This window comes from Sturnus vulgaris, chromosome 24 (genome assembly GCF_052056855.1).
Source record: "Sturnus vulgaris isolate bStuVul1 chromosome 24, bStuVul1.hap1, whole genome shotgun sequence".
Lineage (NCBI taxonomy): Eukaryota > Metazoa > Chordata > Aves > Passeriformes > Sturnidae > Sturnus > Sturnus vulgaris.
In genome coordinates this window covers 5,345,576-5,364,291 of record NC_142266.1, presented here as the reverse complement: position 1 = coordinate 5,364,291, position 18,716 = coordinate 5,345,576, and the positions used below count along the sequence as shown (strand labels likewise).

Sequence of the window (18,716 nt, the reverse complement as noted above, 5' to 3'; positions counted from 1 at the left end):
GGATCCTGGGGTGCTGGGTGGGGGATTTTGGGGGACCCGGGGTTGCTGGAATGCCGGGTGGGGGTACAGGGATGCTGGGTTTTGGAGGTTCGGAGGTGCTGGATAAGGGATGGGGGGGACTCAGGGATACAGAGGTGCTCTGGGGGGATTTTGGGGTGCCCTGGGGTGCTGTCCCTTAGGTTGGAGGGCGCCCTGGCAGTTCGGGGGGCTGGTGGCCGTGCTTAGGAGAGAATTTCAGGACCGGCAGTGCCCGAAAATCCGCGATAAAAGGAGCAATGGCACCGACAGCAGACAAAAATCTGTCACTGAAGTACTCTGAGAAACCCGGAATTACATAACCCTCCCAAAAGTGACACTCGTGTCCCAGAAAGGGACAGTGCTGGGACACGCGGACACGAGCAGGAGCGTCCCAGCAGCTCCGGGAGGGAGAGATCCTGAAGGAGACGCTCCCTGATGCTCTCAGCCTGGATTTTTTTAATTTTTTTTTTTTTTTTTTTTTTTTTTTTTTTTTTTTTTTTGCCTAAATTCCCCCGGTTTCGATGGAATTGCTTCTTTTAATTCGGGAAATAATTCAAGAAGACTGACCGATGGAGCTGAAATAATTCATGAAAGATAAAGACTTTACTTCACCCTATAAAAAGTTATTTGTGGTGCCAGCCAGGTATAAAAGGAATAATGCCCAACCCGAGATGGGAGCCCGTCTCGCGTTATGATAGCAAAGAGTTAAAAAAGATTATTAAAGGAGGAGGAGGAGGAGGAGGAGGAGGAGGAAACGGCCGGGATGAATCATCCCGTGTTCCCTGGGAATGGGGGGCGGCTGCCGGGGAAGGTGGGAACTGGGAACTGGAACTGGGAATAGGAGCGGGAACGGGAACTGGGAATGGGGATGGGAACTGGGAATGGGAACCGGAACTGGGGATGGGAAAGGGAATTGGGAATAGGAACGGGAACTGGGGATGGGAAAGGGAACTGGGAATGGGAATTGGGGATGGGAAAGGGAACTGGGAATGGGAAATGGGGATGGGAAAGGGAATTGGGAATGGGAACTGGGGATGGGGATAGGAATAGGAAAGGGAACTGGGGATGGGAAAGGGAATTGGGAATAGGAACGGGAACGGGAACTGGAACTGGGAATGGGAAAGGGAACTGGGAATGGGGATAGGAATAGGAAAGGGAACTGGGAATGGGAAAGGGAAGTGGGAACGGGAACTGGGGTTAGGAAAGGGAACTGGGAATGGGGGTCGGGATCGGATGGGAATGGGAACGGGGCTGTGAGCGGGACATCCATCCCCCCCATGGGAATTGCCTCTGTGACCCCCCCCTTCCCTCCCAGCGCCACTCTGGGGACATGGGGACATCCCCGAGGGGCTGCGGGGGGGTCACGGGGCGGGAATTGCGGCAGGAATCCCCCAGGAGCCTCCCTGGGGTGGCAGGAACTGGTTCCCAGTGCCGCCCCCATCTCAGGCCGTGTGGGTGGCACTGGGGTGGCACCGCGATGGGGACACCACGGGGACACCCCTGGGACACCCTGGGCCGGGCTGTCCCCAGCAGCGGCTCCCGAGCTCATCCCCGTCCTGTCCCAGCCCAAATCCTGTCCCAAATCCTGTCCCATCGTGCCAAATTCTGTCACCATTGTGCCAAATTCTGTCCTCGTCATGACAAATTCTGTCCCCACGTGCCAAATCCCGTCCCCATCCTGCCAAATCCTGTCCCCTAATGCCAAATCCTGTCCCCATCCTGCCAAATCCTGTCCCCGTCATGACGATTCCTGTCCCCACCGTGCCAAACCCTCTGGCCGGCCCCATCCAGCCCACGGGCTCACCTGGGAGGGGCGGGGACCTGCCCTCATCCCTCTGCTCCATATTAATGAGCCCCTTCCTCCTCCTCCTCCTCCTCCTCCCGCTCCTCCTCCTCCCCCGGTGTCCCGGAGCTCTGCGAGTCGGCGCTCGGTGCCAGCCGCGCTCGGTGCCAGCCCCGCTCGCCATGGCCCGTGCCACCCTCGTGTCGCAGCTCTGGCTCCTGCTCCAAACCTGCTGCCTCTGCCTGGCACAGCTCGTGAGTGCCGAGCTCCATCCCGCCCCGGGCTGGAACGGGATGGAATGGGATGGAATGGGATGGAGAGGAGATAGAGAGGGGATGGAAAGGGGATGGAGAGGGAATTGAGAAGGGATGGAGAGAGGATGAAGAAGGGATTGAGAGGAGATGGAGAGGGGTTGGAAAGGGGATGAAGAAGGGATAGAGAGGGGATGGAATGGGATGGAGAGGAAATTAAGAGGGGATGGAGAGAGGATGAAGAGGGGATGAAGAATGGATGGAGAGGGGTGGGAAAGGGGATGGAATGGGATAGAGAGAGGATGGAGAGGGGAAACAGAAGAGATGTGAAGAAGGGATGGAGAAGGAAAGGGGAGAGGGGATAGAGAGGAGATGGAGCGAGGATGGAGAAGGGATGAAGAAGGGAAGGAGAGGGGATAGAGAAGGGAAGGAGAGGGGATGAAGAAAGGACATTCCCCATCCCCGCTCCCTCGCAGTGCTGAGCACTTTTGGGTTTTTCATTTCCTTGCTTTTCCCAGGAATGTCCCCCTGGGAGGGCGGGAACAGCCCCAGCCCCACAGACCTCTCCGTGCGGGAAATGCGGGCTTGGAAATTCGGGAATTGTTGGCTAAACAAGTTTAGTTTGATTTTCTCCCTGGAACAGCAGTGGGGGGCTCTGTTTTTCCCGCTGGATTTTCTGGGAATTTTGCTCCTTCTTTTCTTGGGATGTGCTGCAGATCTGGACTGAGCAGGGCTGGGGGGGGGGGGCTCTGAGCGGGGCGAGGGGTCCCTGGGGACTCTCCAGACTCACCCAGGGCAAGGAGAAAATGGATGTGGAAAAAGGGAAGGAGAGCCCTGGAGAGGGGCAGGCAGTGGGATTCCACCTGGAAAAGCTCTCCTTAACTTACAACTGAAAAAAAAAAAAAATAAATCAGATTTTAGAGGTTTTGGGAATTTTTTCCATGTGGTTCCTGAGCTGCCTGTTGGAAAGTGGGGGACAAATCCTCCCTAACCCCCCCCCCCCGGGATCCTCACGGGTTTGTGGGGGCAGGGGGGCAGAGCAAGGGGGATGTGGGAATTTCAGGAACAAGGAACCCTTTGGAATTCGCTCCTGGAGCAGCACAAAGGTGCCATTCAGGGGCGATCCCAGGGATGGGGACTCGCTCCCTCCCCAGCTCAGGGATTGATCCAAGGTGGAGCTGGGGCTCTCCTGTCGTGTACGGGAACCAGCAGCACCTCCCCTCCCTACAGATTTACATTCATTCCTCCATTTATTCCTTATATTTATATTTATTTTTAGAATTAATCCAGCCTGGGAGGCTGGAGGAGCTGCAGGACTCTGCTCCCCATTTCCAGGAACAGCAGGGCTCCAGTCTCCAGGACTGGAATCTTTTCCCCCTGAACTCCCTGTCAGGATAACAGAGGTTTCTTTGCCGAGTCCTGTGCAAACCTCAAAGCCAGGTCTGGGCTCCGGGAGCTTCCCTGAATGGAGCTTTTGTCCAGAGCCCGGGAGCGGAGCCAGCCCAGCCCAGGGAGAGCCCACACGGAGGGGCTGGGGGTCCCCACCTCATCCTGGGCTTTTGGGGCACCTAAATCCTGCCAGAAATCCCGCTCTGAGATAAAAGGGGTCTTTGGAAGCGCTGCTGTCACCCCATGGACACGCTGCTCTGTGGGGCAGGGAAGGGGGGACAGAGATGGGGGGAGAAATGCTTGGAGATCCTGCTCCATCCAGGCAGGGAGCAAAAATGGGGGAAAAATGGGATTCCATGGAGATCCCACTCTATGGGGGCAGGAGATCCTTGGATACTGGGGAAAGACGGAGAAAAAACGGGGTAAAAATGTAATTCCGTGGAGATCCTGCTCTGTTGGGGCAGGAAATTCTTGGACACCGGGGAAAGAGGAAACAGAGATGGGGGAAAAATGTAATTTCATGTAGATCCTGCTCTGTTGGGGCAGGAGATCCTTGGACACTGGGAAAGAGGAGCAGAAATGGGGGGAAAATGTAATTCCATGGAGATCCTGCTCTGTTGGGGCAGGAAATTCTTGGACACGGGGGAAAGATGGAGCAAAACTGGGGTAAAAATTTTGTCCTGTGGAGATCCTGCTCCATGGGGGCAAGAAACTCTTGGACACCACGGAAAGAGGGAGCAAAAATGGGGTAAAAATGTAATTCCATGGAGATCCTGCTCCATTGGGGCAGGAAATCCTTGGACACCGGGGAAAGAGGAGCAGAAATGGGGGAAAAATTTTGTCCTATGGAGATTCTGCTCCATGGGGGCAGGAAACTCTTGGACACCAGGGAAGGAGGAAGGAGGGGTAAAAATGTGATTCCATGGAGATCCTGCTCCATTGGGGGCAGGAGATCCTTGGGAACCAGGGAAAGAAGGAGGAGGGGTAAAACCGCTGCCATCACCCCATGGACACCAGAACAGGGATAAAAACTGGGCAGGGGATGGGGCTGGAGGTGCCAGGGCGAGGAATTATCCCGGATTTCCCCATCCCTGCCGGGGGATGAGGGGCAGAGCTCCGAGCCCTGGGGCTCTGCTCCATCCCAGCTCCCCGCGTTCCGGGCACATCCCCGGCTGTCCCCAAACTCCTCTGAGCTGGATCCCATCCCTGTTCCCACAGCGAGGGCCGCCAGGAGAGCCTGGCCCGCCAGGGCCCCCCGGTCCCCCAGGAGTGCCAGGAGCTGATGGCATCGATGTGAGTGCCCAGGAGCCCGGGGGGAGGGAGGGGACACGCGGCACAAAAGGGACATTGTGAGGGGCACGGGGCCGGGGGGTGCAGCTCCCTGCTCGTCCCAGAGCCAGAGACAAAAATGAGGGATGTGGGGCTCGGAAATTTATTGTTTGAAATGGTGTTTATTGAATCTAAATGATGCAGGAATTTATTTATTCTTTAAAATGGTGTTTATTGTAGCCCAATGATCCCACAATTTATTTATTATTTGAAATGCTGTTCATTCAATCCAAATGATCCAGCAATTTATGTATTATTTAAAATGGTGTTTATTGAATCTAAACGATATAGCAACTTATTATTTGAAATGGTGTTCGTTGAATCCAAATGATCCCACAATTTATTTATTATTTAAAATGGTATTTATTGAATCCCAATGATCCAGCGATTTATTTATAATTTAAAATGGTGTTTATTGTATCCAGATGAAACAGCGATTTATTTGTTATTTAAAATGGTGTTTATTGTATCCCAGTGATGCAGCAATTCAGGGGTCGTGGGTGACAGAGCCCAGCCCACACCTGTCAGCCTCAGCTGTGGGTTCACCTGAAACCTCTCAGTTCTGGTTCCAATGCATTATTGACTTTTCATGGCAGAGCATCTCAATACATGACAGCCAATCAATATTTTACTGTTACCTATAGCCTGTCCTAACTGCCAACATCACCATATCCATGTTTCTGTTTTCCAGTCACAAAAGGTCAGTGTGTTCCAGTTTAAGTGAGAAGTTATTTTTCAGTTTTCTTGCAGTGGAGAATTCTGAGATCTTTTCTCTCCTTGCAACATTGGCTTTCCTGTCTGTGAAAATCTTTTTGCTTGGTAAAAACATTTTTGTTTGAGGTGGATTTATCCTTTGCTTTAAGTCATAAAATTCCCTTCCAACTCACCCTTTGCTTTCTAGTTTTTACCAAGCAAAAAGATTTTCACAGACAGGAAAGCCAATGTTGCAAGGAGAGAAAAGATCTCAGAATTCTCCACTGCAAGAAAACTGAAAAATAACTTCTCACTTAAACTGGAACACACTAAGTCATAAAATCCCCTTCCAACTCACTCACCTTTTGCTTTCCAGTTCCCCAGTCAGACTGGTTCATCAATTCTTTTCTTCTATATCAAAATTGCCATCATTTCCATCCCTTCTCCACATTTTACATTCAGAGACTTTTCTGTTCCCCACACAATCCGTGTGCCCAAATTTCCTGCCCAAATCCTTCCCCTTCCCGACATTCCCGCTGTGCTTTGGGGCAGACAGAGCAGCCCCAGCTCTGCTGGCTGACAGCAAAATCCCTGCACGGATGCTGCACCCCAAATCCACACCTCGGGAATTGGGGTCTGGGGTGGGGTTTTTTATTTTTTTTATTTTTTTTATTTTTTTGGGGGGGGCGGGTGGGGATGCAGGGGAGGATGCTCGGAGGGGTCGGGGCAGGGACCACCCCAGTGGGGACAGTGACACCCCAGGGGGTTCCTACAGAGGGATTTTGGGGGGGATTGTGGCTCTGGATCCCCCACGGGGGGCTGGAACAGAGGGCAGCCCTGTGAGGCAGCAGAAAGTGCAGGATGTGGTGTTATTTTAGTGTTATTTTATGTTATTTTATGTTATTTTATGTTATTTTAGTGTTATTTTAGTGTTATTTTAGTGGTTTTTTTATACCCAGGGCAGCTACAGCGCTTTGGAATCCCCAGAACAGCCCTCACAAAATCCCACTTTACAAAGCCCAGCTCAACCTCATCAAGTCCAGCTCAACCCTTCACAAACCCCAGTAAAATGCTCTCAAAACCCTCAACCCCCCCCCCCAAAAAAAAACCACCAGCACAGCCCTAACAAAACCCTAATACATCCTTCACCAATTCCCTCTCACAAACCCCAGCTCAACCCTCACAAAACCCCAATAAATCCTTCACAAAACCCCACTTCACAAACCCCAATAAATCCCCCACAAACCCCAATAAATCCCCCACAAACCCCAATAAATCCCCCACAAACCCAGCCCCATCCTGCCCTCCCTATGGGGCCCAGGGTCCCTCCTGTCTTTGGGGTGGCACAGGGACCCCGATGGCCCAGGACGGGCTCTGTGGGGTGACAGGATGGGCTCTGTGGGGTGACTGACAGACGGGATCTGGGGGGTGACAGGATGGGCTCTGTGGGGTCACAGACGGGCTCTGTGGGGTGACTGATCCCTGTCCCTTTCCCCAGGGTGACAAAGGCCCCGCTGGAGTCCCCGGGTCCCCGGTGAGTACCCAACCCTACCCCAGACCCCAAATTCCAGAGGGGCTCATCCCAACCCAACCTCAAATTCCAGAGGGGCTCATCCCACCCTGACCCCGCTCATCCCACCCTGACCCCAAATTCCAGAGGGGCTCATCCCACCCTGACCCCAAATTCCAGAGGGGCTCATCCCACCCTGACCCCGTTCATCCCAACCCAATCCCAAATTCCAGAGGGGCTCATCCCAACCCAACCTCAAATTCCAGAGGGGCTCATCCCACCCTGACCCCGCTCATCCCACCCTGACCCCAAATCCCAGAGGGGCTCATCCCACCCTGACCCCAAATCCCAGAGGGGCTCATCCCACCCTGACCCCCCTTCCCTCTTTTCCAGGGTGTCAAGGGCGAGCCTGGAGCCCCCGGTGTGGACGGACCCCCGGGGAAGCCGGGCATTGATGTGAGAGCTGTCCCCTGTCCCCCAGGGTCACAGCGGGGTCACAGCAAACTCCTCCTCTCCCCTCTGCCTGTCCCGCCTCAAAACGGGCCCGAATCCCTCTGAGCAGGAGCTGGAAGCACCTTGGGAATCCCAAATGAGTTTGGGAAGAGCTTTTGCCACCTTTTTCCACCTTTGGGATCCCAGCAGAGCTCAAGGAGAGCTTCTGCCACCCCTTCCCACCTTGGGAACCCCAAAAGAGCTTGGGAATTGCTTCTGCCACCCTTTCTCATCTTTGGAATTTCAAAAGAGCTTGGGAATTGCTTCTTCCACCCCTTCCCACCTTGGGAATCCCAAGAGTTTGGGAATTGCTTCTTCCCCCCTTTGGGATCCCAGCAGATCTCCTCCTGTTCCCTCCAGAATAAACCTGAAGCAATTTCCCCCGCTGTCCCCACTTCCGTGTCCCCCTTGAGGTGGCCCCGGTGGCTTTGGCGCTGTCCCCTCCCTGGCCCAGCCTGGCAGAGGTGGTGGCAGGGAGGGGACAGAGCTGCCACCTCCCCCTGCCTGTCCCAGGTGCCCTGGGTGGGGTCCCAGGGCTGTGTGATGGGTGCCTGGGGAGCTTTGGGTGGGTTCCTGCCCCATCCCTGGGATAAATCCGGGATCAGATGTCCCTGCCTGGGCTGGAGGTGCCCTGGACGTTCCCTGTGCCATGGAATTCCACCCTTGGCCCCTCCTGATGGATTCAGCCCAGCAGAAATTCCTGGCAGGGGAGCAGGAGGGGTGGGAATAATTCCCTGGCTCTGTTCCCTTGCAGGGCCTGACGGGAGCGAAAGGGGAGCCAGGACCCATTGGCAGGCCAGGAATTAAAGTGAGTGAGGGGCAGCTCTGGGCTCCCTCATTCCCAAATTCCCACATTCCTGATTTCCCACCTTCTCAGGCTCCCAACTACCCAGGATCTCACTTTTCCAAATTCCCACCTTCCTAGGATTCCACATTCACAGATTCCCACCTTCCCAGGATCTCACCTTCTTAAATTCCCACCTTTCCAAATTCCCAAATTTCCACCTTTCCAATTTCCCACATTCCCAGGATCCCACTTTCACAGGCTCTCACTTTCCCGAATTCCCACTTTTCCAAGTTCCCACCTTCTCAGGATTCCACATTCCCAGACTCCCACATTCCCAAATTCCCACCTTTCCAATTCCCCACATTCTCAGGCTCCCACATTCCCAGGATCCCACCTTCCCAATTTCCCACCTTTCCAGGCTCCCCCTTTCCCTTCCCTTCCCCATCCTGGCACCATCCCCACCTCTCTGGAAGGGATCCATGGATGCAGGAATTTCCTGATGGAGTTTTTGGCCCCGAGGCTGCATCCAGGCAGGGGGAATTGGAGCAGCTCCTCCTTTTCCAGCTCCTGACTCTCCTCTTGTGTCCCGGCAGGGCCAGCCCGGACTCCCGGGGCCACCAGGGCTCCCTGTGAGTATCTGCTGCTCCCATGGGTGGGGTGGGACCCCCCCCAAATCCCTCCCTGCTCCATCCTGGGTGGGAATCGCCCTCCTTGGGGGATTTGGGGAATTTGAAGCAATTTTGGTTTTATTTTTGCTGCAGGGTCCTTCGCTGCCAGGACCCCCCGTAAGTGCCACGCTGGGGTTGGGATGGGTGGCCTGGGATCCTGCTGGGAATTGTGCAGGAGGGGCTCAAACCCCAGCACCCCCAGAGGGGGAGGGATCAGGATGGGACCTCTGTCATTCCAGGAATTTCTCTCCCTTCTCTCCCTAAGGGGCTTCCAGGCCAGGTTGGACTTCCAGGGGAGATCGGAGTGCTGGGACCCAAGGTGAGGGGACAGGAGGGGACACAGAAAATCCTCTCCTCCCGTTTCTTCGCCCTTCAGGGCTCCTGGGATAACCAGGGATGATCCTGAAATGTGGGAATGGAGATTCCCGTGGTGCCACCACGCTGGGCATGTCCCCATTCCTGCTGGGACATCCTGGCTCTCCTCTCCTCCCCATCCCAAATTCTCCTTTCCTGGTTTTCTTTCCTAGGGTGACCCCGGACCCGACGGCCCCAGGGGTCCCCCAGGTCCTCCAGGGAAACCTGTGAGTATCTCCCAGCCCCTTCCAGGAGGGAGAAACTTCCCCAAGGCTCATCCTGGGAATTTGGGCTGGAATTCAGGCTCTGGCTCACACCTCCCACCCCATCCCTTGCTCCCTGCTCCTGTAAATCCATCCTGGAGTAAAACCATGGGATGCTGATGGTTTCCATCCCTGCAGGGCCTCCCGGGACACCTCCAGGGGCTGGAAGGCAGCGCTGATTTCCTGGTGAGACCTCCAGGACTTTGTCCCCTGCTGTGACCGGGGTGTCCCCTGTGTCCCACCGGGAGCAGGACCCCTCCCTCCCCCTCTTCCCAAGCTTCTCCAGCTCATTCCCAACTCATCCTTGTCCTTCCTCTCCTCCCAGTGCCCCACCAGCTGCCCCCCGGGTCCCAAGGGCCCCCAGGGACTGCAGGGATTGAAGGTAAGGAAATCCCAGAGCTGCCATGGGGGGGGAAAAAAATGGGAATTGTCACCTGCAGGATGTGGTGGAGTGAAGGATCCTCCCCTGGAATCTCTGGAGCACCAGGACAGGGAGGTCTGGAGGAAAAGGTGCTGTGGGAAAGGTCCCCGTGTGTCCCCTGGGGGGTGGCACCCTGTGCCAAAGCCCCAACCCCAGCTCAGGATGTCACCTGTGGGACTCTGAACCTCCCCAAGGTCACCTGTGGAATTCTGAACCCCCCTCGATGTTCCCAGTGGGATTCTGAGTCCCCCTCAATGTCCCCAGTGGGATTCTGAGCCCCCCTCGATGTCCCCAGTGGGATTCTGAACCTCCCCAATGTCACCTGTGGGATTTTGGGCTCCTCCCAGTGTCCCCAGTGGGATTTTGAGTCTCCCCACGTCCCCACGGGGCACCCCAGGGTGGGATGTGGTGGCAGGGTGGCTCAGTGGGACGTGGCCACCGGGATGGGGCCACCACCAGCCCTGGCAGCTTTGCCAAGGATTTTCCTCACGGATTTCCTCTCCCCCCTCACTCAGGGACACAGAGGCCGCCCCGGAGCCCTCGGAGAGCCCGGCAAGCAGGGAGAGGTGGTGAGTGTTCATCAGGATCCCAGTGGATCCCAGATCCCAACAGGATCCCAGACAGATCCCAGACAGATCCCAGATCCCAGAAGAATCTCAGCAGTATCTCAGTAGGATCCCAGTGGATCCCAGATCCCAGACAGATCCCAGACAGATCCCAGATCCCAACAGGATCCCAGAGAGATCCCAGACAGATCCCAGATCCCAGAAGAATCTCAGCAGTATCTCAGTAGGATCCCAGTGGATCCCAGATCCCAACAGGATCCCAGACAGATCCCAGATCCCAACAGGATCCCAGAGAGATCCCAGACAGATCCCAGATCCCAGAAGAATCTCAGCAGTATCTCAGTAGGATCCCAGTGGATCCCAGCAGAATCCCAGCAGATCCCAGAGAGATCCCAGCAGGATCTCATCAGGATCCCAGCAGATCCCAGATCCCAGCAGGATCCCAGCCAAATCCCAGTAGGATCCCAGCAGATCCCAGATCCCAACCAGATCTCAGCTAGATCCCAGCTGAATCTCAACAGTATCTCAGTAGGATCAGGATCCCAGCAGGATCCCAGCCAGATCCCACCCAGATCCTACCAGGATCCCAGCAGGATCCAGGTGTGGCTCTCCCTGTGGGGCTGGACTCAGGGAAGGATTTTTGGGAAGGGAAAAGAAGAAAGGAGGAAAGAGGGAAATGGGAAATGTGGGAATGGGAGGCCAGGGTGGCCTTCCCACGGTGGCTTCCTGGGCAGGGCCACCTGTGCCCATCCCCTCTCGGGTGCCAGGTGAGGGCTGTGGTGTCCCCAGGGTGCTCTGTCCCCCCTGTCCCTCCAACATTCCCTTTTCTCTCCATTCCCAGGGCCCCAAGGGGGACGTTGGTGCCTCTGGAGAACAAGGAGTGCCAGGCCCTCCGGTAAATCCTTGATTCCTCTTTTCCTCTGTCCCCCAAGTGCTGCAGGAACTGGGGGTGGCCTCCTTGTCCTTGTCCCCACACACCAGGGAGGTGACACGGGCCTGTCCCCGCTGCCAGCACTGGGATTGGAGCAAAGCCTTCATCCCATCCCTCCCCCGGCCACCTCTCCCCCTGGAGAGCTCCATGGGCACCAGGGATAATTCGGGATAAATCCCTGCTGCCCCCTGAGTCCCCCTTGCCCCGGGGGGGAATTAAATCCTCTGGAATTCTCGGAGCACTTTGAAGATGGAAAAACAATTACTGGGCTGAGCCCTCCACGCCAGGAAAGGGCAAAACTGCTTTGAAGCCAAGAGCTCTGGGCCAGGGAAGTGGCTCCAGGCTGGAGTTATGGAACTGACAGCTGGAAAAGCACCTGCTGGGGGGCTCTGGAATTAGGAGGGGCTGCAATTCCTCGTGTTTGGCAAAGCTGGGTTGGGTTTTGCTGTAATTGCTGCTTCCCCCTGGGCTGCTCTGGGTTTTTTGTTTTTTTTTTTTCCAGCTAACCTGGCTGTGGTTTCTTTCCCTGCAGGGACCTCAGGGTCTCAGGGGCTACCCCGGCATGGCAGGACCCAAGGGTGAGACGGTGAGTGTGGGGTGGCATCCCCTGGCTGTGGGATCAGGGCTCCAGATCCACAGAAATCACTCCCAGCCACATCCATCCCACCCTGGGCCATTCAGGGATGTGTTGGGACGGGAATTGACCTCTCCGTGCTCTCTCTGCAGGGTCCTGCTGGCTACAAGGGCATGGTTGGGAGCGTTGGAGCAGCGGGGAGGCCGGTGGGTGCCCCCTCAGCCCTGCCCGCCCTGGGCTCCCACCTTCCCCTGCTCAATCCTTGTTGTCCTCTCTCCTCCAGGGCAGGGAAGGCCCCAAGGGACCACCTGGGGACCCTGGTGACAAGGGAGAGCTGGTAGGTGACACCCCCACAGTGCCAGCGTCCCGTTTTTCCCAGCTTGGCACCGTCCCCACGGTGGGCTCTGCTCCCTTGGGGACATCTCCCCCCCTGTCCCAACTCTGTCCCCTGCACCAGCAGGACACTGACACTGTCCCCTCCTGCTCTAGGGTAGCCGTGGCATCAGGGGACCCCAGGGTGACATCGGCCCCAAGGGGGAGAATGTGAGTACAGCTGGTGGCACCTGGCTCCTTGTCCCTGGCCGTGCCACCCTTGGGCGTGTCCTTGTCCCCACCAGCACAGCCTGGAATGTTCCTTTCCCTTCCCACAATTTTTTTTGTCCCCACCACGAGCCTTTGAGGTGTCACATGAGCGACTCTTCCCCCTTTCCAGGGTCTCCCGGGCATCGATGGCAAGGATGGCACCCCAGGGATCCCCGGGGTGAAGGTGAGAGGAGGTGGCACTGGGGACAACGGGAATGGCAAAGGGAACGACGTCCCTTGGCACGGCAGCTCCTGGCCACGGGGACAAGGGCAGCGTCCCCACCTTGGGCAGGGGTCCCGTGCCCACCTGTGGGCACCCCATTCCTGCTGACACCCCCTCTGTCCCCCGCAGGGTGGCACAGGACAGGCAGGACGCCCGGGAACGCCAGGACACCGGGGACAAGCTGTGAGTGCAGGGACACCCCCAGCCTGTCCCCTGAGGGGTGACAGGGACAGGACCCAGGGGACACTGAGCTGTGCCCGGGGGTGACACCCTGTGGGGACACTGAGCTGTGCCCAGGGCTTGATCCCGGCTTTGTTTCCTTAGGGATTGCCGGGCCAGCCGGGAAGCAAAGGTGGCCCAGGTGACAAGGTGGGTGACACCTCTGAGCATCCACCCCGCGGCTCTTGTCCCCTCCCTGTCCCCCCCAATTGTCCCCCGCGTTGTCCCCTCCCTTGTCCCCTCCCTGTCCCCTGCCTGTCCCCGCTGACCCTCCTGTCCCTCCCTTCACAGGGTGAAGCGGGTCCTCGGGGCCACCCCGGTGTCACCGGTGCCCCAGGGCACCTTGTAAGTACCGAGATGTCCCCGTGTCCCTCTCGGGGACACTCTCGGCTTTGATTTCTCTCTTTTCCTTTTTTCCTGCAAGCTCAAAGCAAAATTTTGACTTTTTTTTTTTTTTTCCCTCCTGGGAATCCCCGGGATCACTGTGACTGTCACCACCCGGCAGTGGTGACAAGGACAGGGCCACCCCTCCCTGGGGAAGGACACGGAGCACACGGTGCCGCTCAATCCCATCTTTTGTGGGCTTTTCTTTCCCGTTTTTTTTTTTTAGGGCGAGCCCGGACCCCGGGGTGAGCAGGGCCCGCAGGGTGTCCCCGGGCTGAAGGTGAGTTGGGGACACCGCTGGGGTGTGGCAGTGCCACGGGGGATGGCCCTGACTCCGCTCCTTCCCGCAGGGTGACAGGGGCGAGCGTGGCCTCGTGGGTCCCCCCGGGGAGCAGGGCAGAGCGGTGAGTTGTCCCCAAAGCTGGTGAGTTGTCCCCAAAGCCACTCTGGGACACGGGACACGCTCGGAGTTGTCCCCAAAACCGGGCTGGGACACAGGGAATGCTCTGAGTTGTCCCCAAATCCAGGCTGGGGACACGGGGGATACTCTGAGTTGTCCCCAAAGCCACTCTGGGACATGGGAATTGCTCTGAGTTGTCCCCAAATCCAGGCTGGGACACGGGAATTGCTCTGAATTGTCCCCAAAGCCACTCTGGGACACGGGAATTGCTCTGAATTGTCCCCAAATCCAGGCTGGGACACGGGAATTGCTCTGAATTGTCCCCAAATCCAGGCTGGGACATGGGAATTGCTCTGAATTGTCCCCAAATCCAGGCTGGGACAGGGGACACGCTCAGCCCTGGGATGGGGGGCAGGGCACAGCCAGACTCCCCCTCTGATCCTGGGCTCAGTCCCAGGCCTGTCCTGCTGCTGAGGGATTAGGGAACAGCTCAGGGATTAATGGCACCACGCTGGGGCTGCAGCCCCAGCTGGGACAGGAATTTCCTCCCATCCCAGCAGGTCGCCCAGCCCCTCTCCAGAGCTTCCCTGTGCTGGAAAAACAGAAAAAAAAAAAAATTGGTGCTTTTCCTGGGGATAGGAATCCATCCCTGGAAGATCACTGCCCTTGGCGTGGCTCTGTGCCCTGTCCCCCCCAACCTGAGCTGGGATTTGGGGTTCTGGGATCAGCCAAGGATGGGGAGCTGCCCGTGCACCTCAATGCCTTGGGGAGGATTCCCTGCTGGGAAAAGTTCTTTCCATTTCCTCTTCTCACTCCTTTTCCCATATTCCTTGGGTTTGCAGGGGCCAAAGGGTGAGCAGGGCCCACCAGGGATCCCAGGACCCCAAGGCTTGCCTGGAGTCAAAGGAGACAAGGTGACAGCTCTGGGGACAGCAGGGTGGCATCTCGGGGACGCTGCTCTGGGCTGGCCTGATCCCACATTTTCCTTTTTCCAGGGTTCTCCAGGCAAAACCGGCCCCAAAGGCAGCGTGGTGAGTACCCCGGGCTGTGGCAGGGGTTTAACAGAGCTGGGTTTAACAGAGCTGGGTTTAACACTGGCTCCAGGCACCTTCCCCATGGATTCCCCTCTGATCCCAGAGGGTCGGGGGGTGACTTTGGGAATGTTCCCATCTCTCCTTGCTTTTCCTTTAGGGAGATCCCGGTGTCCACGGCCTGGCAGGGCTCAAGGGAGAGAAGGTGGGTGCTTCCAGATGGGAATTCTTCATTCCTGCCAATTCTGGGGGATCCCTTGCCATGCTGGGCTCTCCTGCCTGGCCTTAAACCCCAGCTCCATCCCTAAATTCCTGCTGTCCCCTCACTGCCTTTTCCGTGTCCTCTGTCCCCAGGGGGAGTCAGGAGAGCCAGGACCCAAGGGCCAGGTGAGTGCTGGGGGGGTTTTGGGGGCGATTTGTGGGATCCTCAGCTGGATCCTCCTGGCTGAGGGAATATTTTCCCTGGAGATGAGGGCCAGTGACCACAGTCAGCCTTGGATTTAGGCTCAGCTCTTCTTTGGGGTTAAACCTGGATTCAGGCTCAGCACTGGATTCAGGCTTAGCCTCATTTTGGGATCCACCCTTGGATTCAGCCCCAATTTTTTGGATCCAGCCCCGGATTCAGTCACAATTTTTGGGCTCCAGCTCTGGATTCAGCCCCAGTTTTTGGGATCCAGCTGTGGATTCAGTCCAAAATTTTGGACTCCAGCACTGGCTTCAGCCTCAGCCCCATTTTGGGATCCAGCCCTGGATTCAGTCCCAGTTTTTGGGATCCAGCTCTGGATTCAGCCCCAGTTTTTGGGCTCCAGCTCTGGATCCCAGCCCTGCCTGTGATTTTTGGGATATTTTGGCTCTCGGGGTGCAGCCCCCATGCTGAGGACAGGCCGAGCCCCTCACGCCCCCCTCTCTCCATCCCTCCTCCAGCAAGGCATCCAGGGAGACCTGGGCTATCCCGGCCCCTCGGGGGATGCAGGAGCGCCGGGAATTCGGGGCTTTCCCGGCCCGCCCGGCCCGCGGGGGCTGCTGGGGGAGCGCGGAGTGCCGGGAATGCCGGGCCCGAGGGGGGCAGCCGTGAGTACCCCGACCCCACAGCATCCCTCATCATCCCACACGATCCTACATCACCATCCCACAGCATTCCACATGATCCCACAGCATCCCTCATCATCCCACAGCATCCCACATGATCCTACATCACCATCCCATCCCACATCCCACACGATCCTACATCATCCCACATCATCCTACACCATCCCACACCATCATCCCACACGATCCATCATCCCACATGATCCCACAACATCCTACACCATCATCCCACACCATGATCCCACACCATCCCACACGATCCCACATCATCAGGAGCGAAATTCCCTTCCTGGCAGGGCCGGGACGCTGGGGACCAGCACATCGTGGACGTGGTGCTGAAGATGCTGCAAGGTGAGGGCTGGGCGGGGCCCCATCCCATGGATCCCATTAATCCCATGGATCCCATCAATCCCATAGATCCCATTAATCCCATGGATCCCGTGGGTGCCACCCCAAGGATCCCAGCCTGGCCCCTCTCTGCCCCACAGAGCAGCTGGCAGAGGTGGCCGTGAGTGCCAGGAGAGCCGCCCTGGGCGGGGTCGGGGCCGTGGGACCCCCCGGCCCCCCCGGGCCCCCAGGACCCCCCGGTGAGCAGGGACCCCACGGCCCCATGGGACCCCGAGGTGTCCCCGGAATCCTGGGAGCCGCCGGGCAGATCGGGAATGTCGGACCCAAAGGTGCGTGGTGGTGGCACGGTGGCCCCAGGGAGGGTGGCACTGCCTGTCCCCGCCCCTCCTCTCCCACCCGGGCTTTCCATGGATTCGTTCCCTCCTTTTTGTACCCACAGGGAAGAGAGGAGAGAAGGGCGAGCGAGGAGAAGTTGGTCGTGGCCACCCGGGAATGCCGGGTCCTCCAGGGATCCCAGGTGAGGCCAGGTGTCCCCAGGTGGCCTTTGTCACCTTGGGGTGATGAGCCCGAGGTGACCGGGGACCTTCTGATCCATCCCACAAAACCTGCACGGGTTCATCCCAAAAACCCGCCTAGGTTCATCCCATAAAATCTGAGCAGTCTTATCCCACAAACCCACCCAGGTTCATCCTATAAACTTTCACAGATTCATCCCATAAAACCTTCCCAGGTTTATCCTGCAAACCGCCCAGGTTCATCCTGTAAATTTTTCCAGATTTATCCCAAAAACCCACCCAGGTTCATCCCACAAAACCAGGTTCATCCTGTAAATTTTCCCATATTCATCCCACAAACCCCACCCAGGTTCATCCTATGAATTTTCCCATATTCATCCCACAAACCCCACCCAGGTTCACCCCACAAATCTCCCTTCCCTCTTCCCCACCTCCCCAACCCTTCCTCCCTCTGCCATCATCCCTCTCCCCATCCCCCCCAGCATTCCCAATCCTCAATCCCCGTTTCCCATTCCTGCCGCAGGTGTCCCGGGTGTCCCTGGCCAGGCTGTGGATGGCAGAGCGGGCGAGCGGGGCTTGCCGGGCTCCCCGGGCGAGGCTGGCAGGCCGGGTTTACCGGGTCCCTCGGGATTCCCGGGATTTTGCGAACCGGCTGCGTGCCTGGGAGCCTCGGCTTACGCGGCCGCTCGCCTCACGGAGCCGGGCAGCGTCAAAGGACCCCTGTACTGAGAATTCCCCATGGGAAAAATCCATCCCCAAAGCCACCACGAGGCTGCAATTCCATAGGGAGCGGCTTCCAGCTGCGCTTTCCCGGTTTTTGGGAATGCCCGGATTCGTTTTGGGGTGGGAAGGTGTCACCAGGGCGATTTGGGAATAAAGGGTGGCCTCAAATCCTTTTTCCGTCCATGGTGCTCCAAACCTGCTCCCTGTGCCCTTTCCCAAAACGAGAAATTGGAATAAATTTTATAAACCCTGTGATGTTTGAAGGAGCTCGTGGGAAATTCCCTTTTTATCCATCCCTTTTTTAAACGTTTAAATTTTGAAGGGTGATTTTTAGAAACTTCCCTCCCCACCAAAATCATGGTTTGATTATTTAAGAGAATTCCCAGCTCCAACTCGGTCACTCCCAGAGCTGTAAATCTTTGTAAAATAGGGATTAAAAATAGGAATGTTTTGTAATTATGACGAGGCAAACACCAACTTTTGGAAAAACTGGACAATAAAACCAAGCTGGATTCCTAATAACGGGAATGATGCGTGGATTTCTTCGGCTCAAAGCAAGGTGGGGGTGCAGATTTTTGAAGGTTGAAGTTGTTTTATCCCGTAAGGAAACAGCTTGGATGCCATTCCAGAGAGACTGAAACCCAAATGTGGAGATGGAACAGCTGGAAAACATCAAACCCTGTCCAGAATCCCAAAAAAATCCCCGTTGGGAGAAGGGAAGGAACAGCCTGGCTGAGCCTCGCTCTCCAGGGGAATTCATCCCGATCCTTCTCCCTGGAATTCCCGAGGAATTCCCGTTGTCCAAGCCCTCCGGGGAATCCCGCTCCAGCTGTGCCGCACATCTGGGGCCCATCCCAGCTCTTCCTGGGGCTTTTTTTTTTTTTTTTTTTTTTTTTTTTCCCCACGAGAGGGAGCTGCCAGCCCGTGGAATTCGCTCTTCCAGCCTGTGATATTCCCGACAAACGCGATTTTCCTTCTGGAAGGGGCTGGAGCATTCCCCGGGACTGGGCTGAGCTCCCAGCTTCTCTTCGGGGGGGAAAAGGGAGAATTCCCTTCCTTTGATCCCTTCCCACTTTTGGGATGGACATGGAAGGGCTGGAAGAGGCTGGGAGATGAGTTTTGGTCCTGGAGCAGGGAAAAATCACTTCCAGGAGGGATGAGAGGATGAGTTCA

General features: G+C 56.7%; 1 protein-coding gene across 1 annotated transcript; it reads left to right on the top strand.

The window, feature by feature from the left end:
* Positions 1-1,069: 1,069 nt before the first annotated feature.
* Positions 1,070-18,065, top strand: COL9A2 (collagen type IX alpha 2 chain). The gene is made up of 32 exons (XM_014885623.2): positions 1,070-2,055; positions 4,660-4,734; positions 6,962-6,997; positions 7,367-7,429; positions 8,220-8,273; positions 8,846-8,881; positions 9,014-9,037; positions 9,186-9,239; positions 9,448-9,501; positions 9,676-9,723; positions 9,863-9,919; positions 10,474-10,527; positions 11,366-11,419; positions 11,988-12,041; positions 12,182-12,235; positions 12,313-12,366; positions 12,519-12,572; positions 12,742-12,795; positions 12,964-13,017; positions 13,159-13,203; positions 13,345-13,398; positions 13,664-13,717; positions 13,788-13,841; positions 14,680-14,751; positions 14,833-14,868; positions 15,029-15,073; positions 15,223-15,255; positions 15,793-15,939; positions 16,254-16,308; positions 16,446-16,634; positions 16,745-16,822; positions 17,344-18,065. The coding sequence occupies exons 1-32, from the start codon at positions 1,717-1,719 to the stop codon at positions 17,547-17,549; spliced, it is 2,340 nt and encodes a 779-aa protein (XP_014741109.2). The 5' UTR covers positions 1,070-1,716; the 3' UTR covers positions 17,550-18,065.
* Positions 18,066-18,716: the final 651 nt, after the last annotated feature.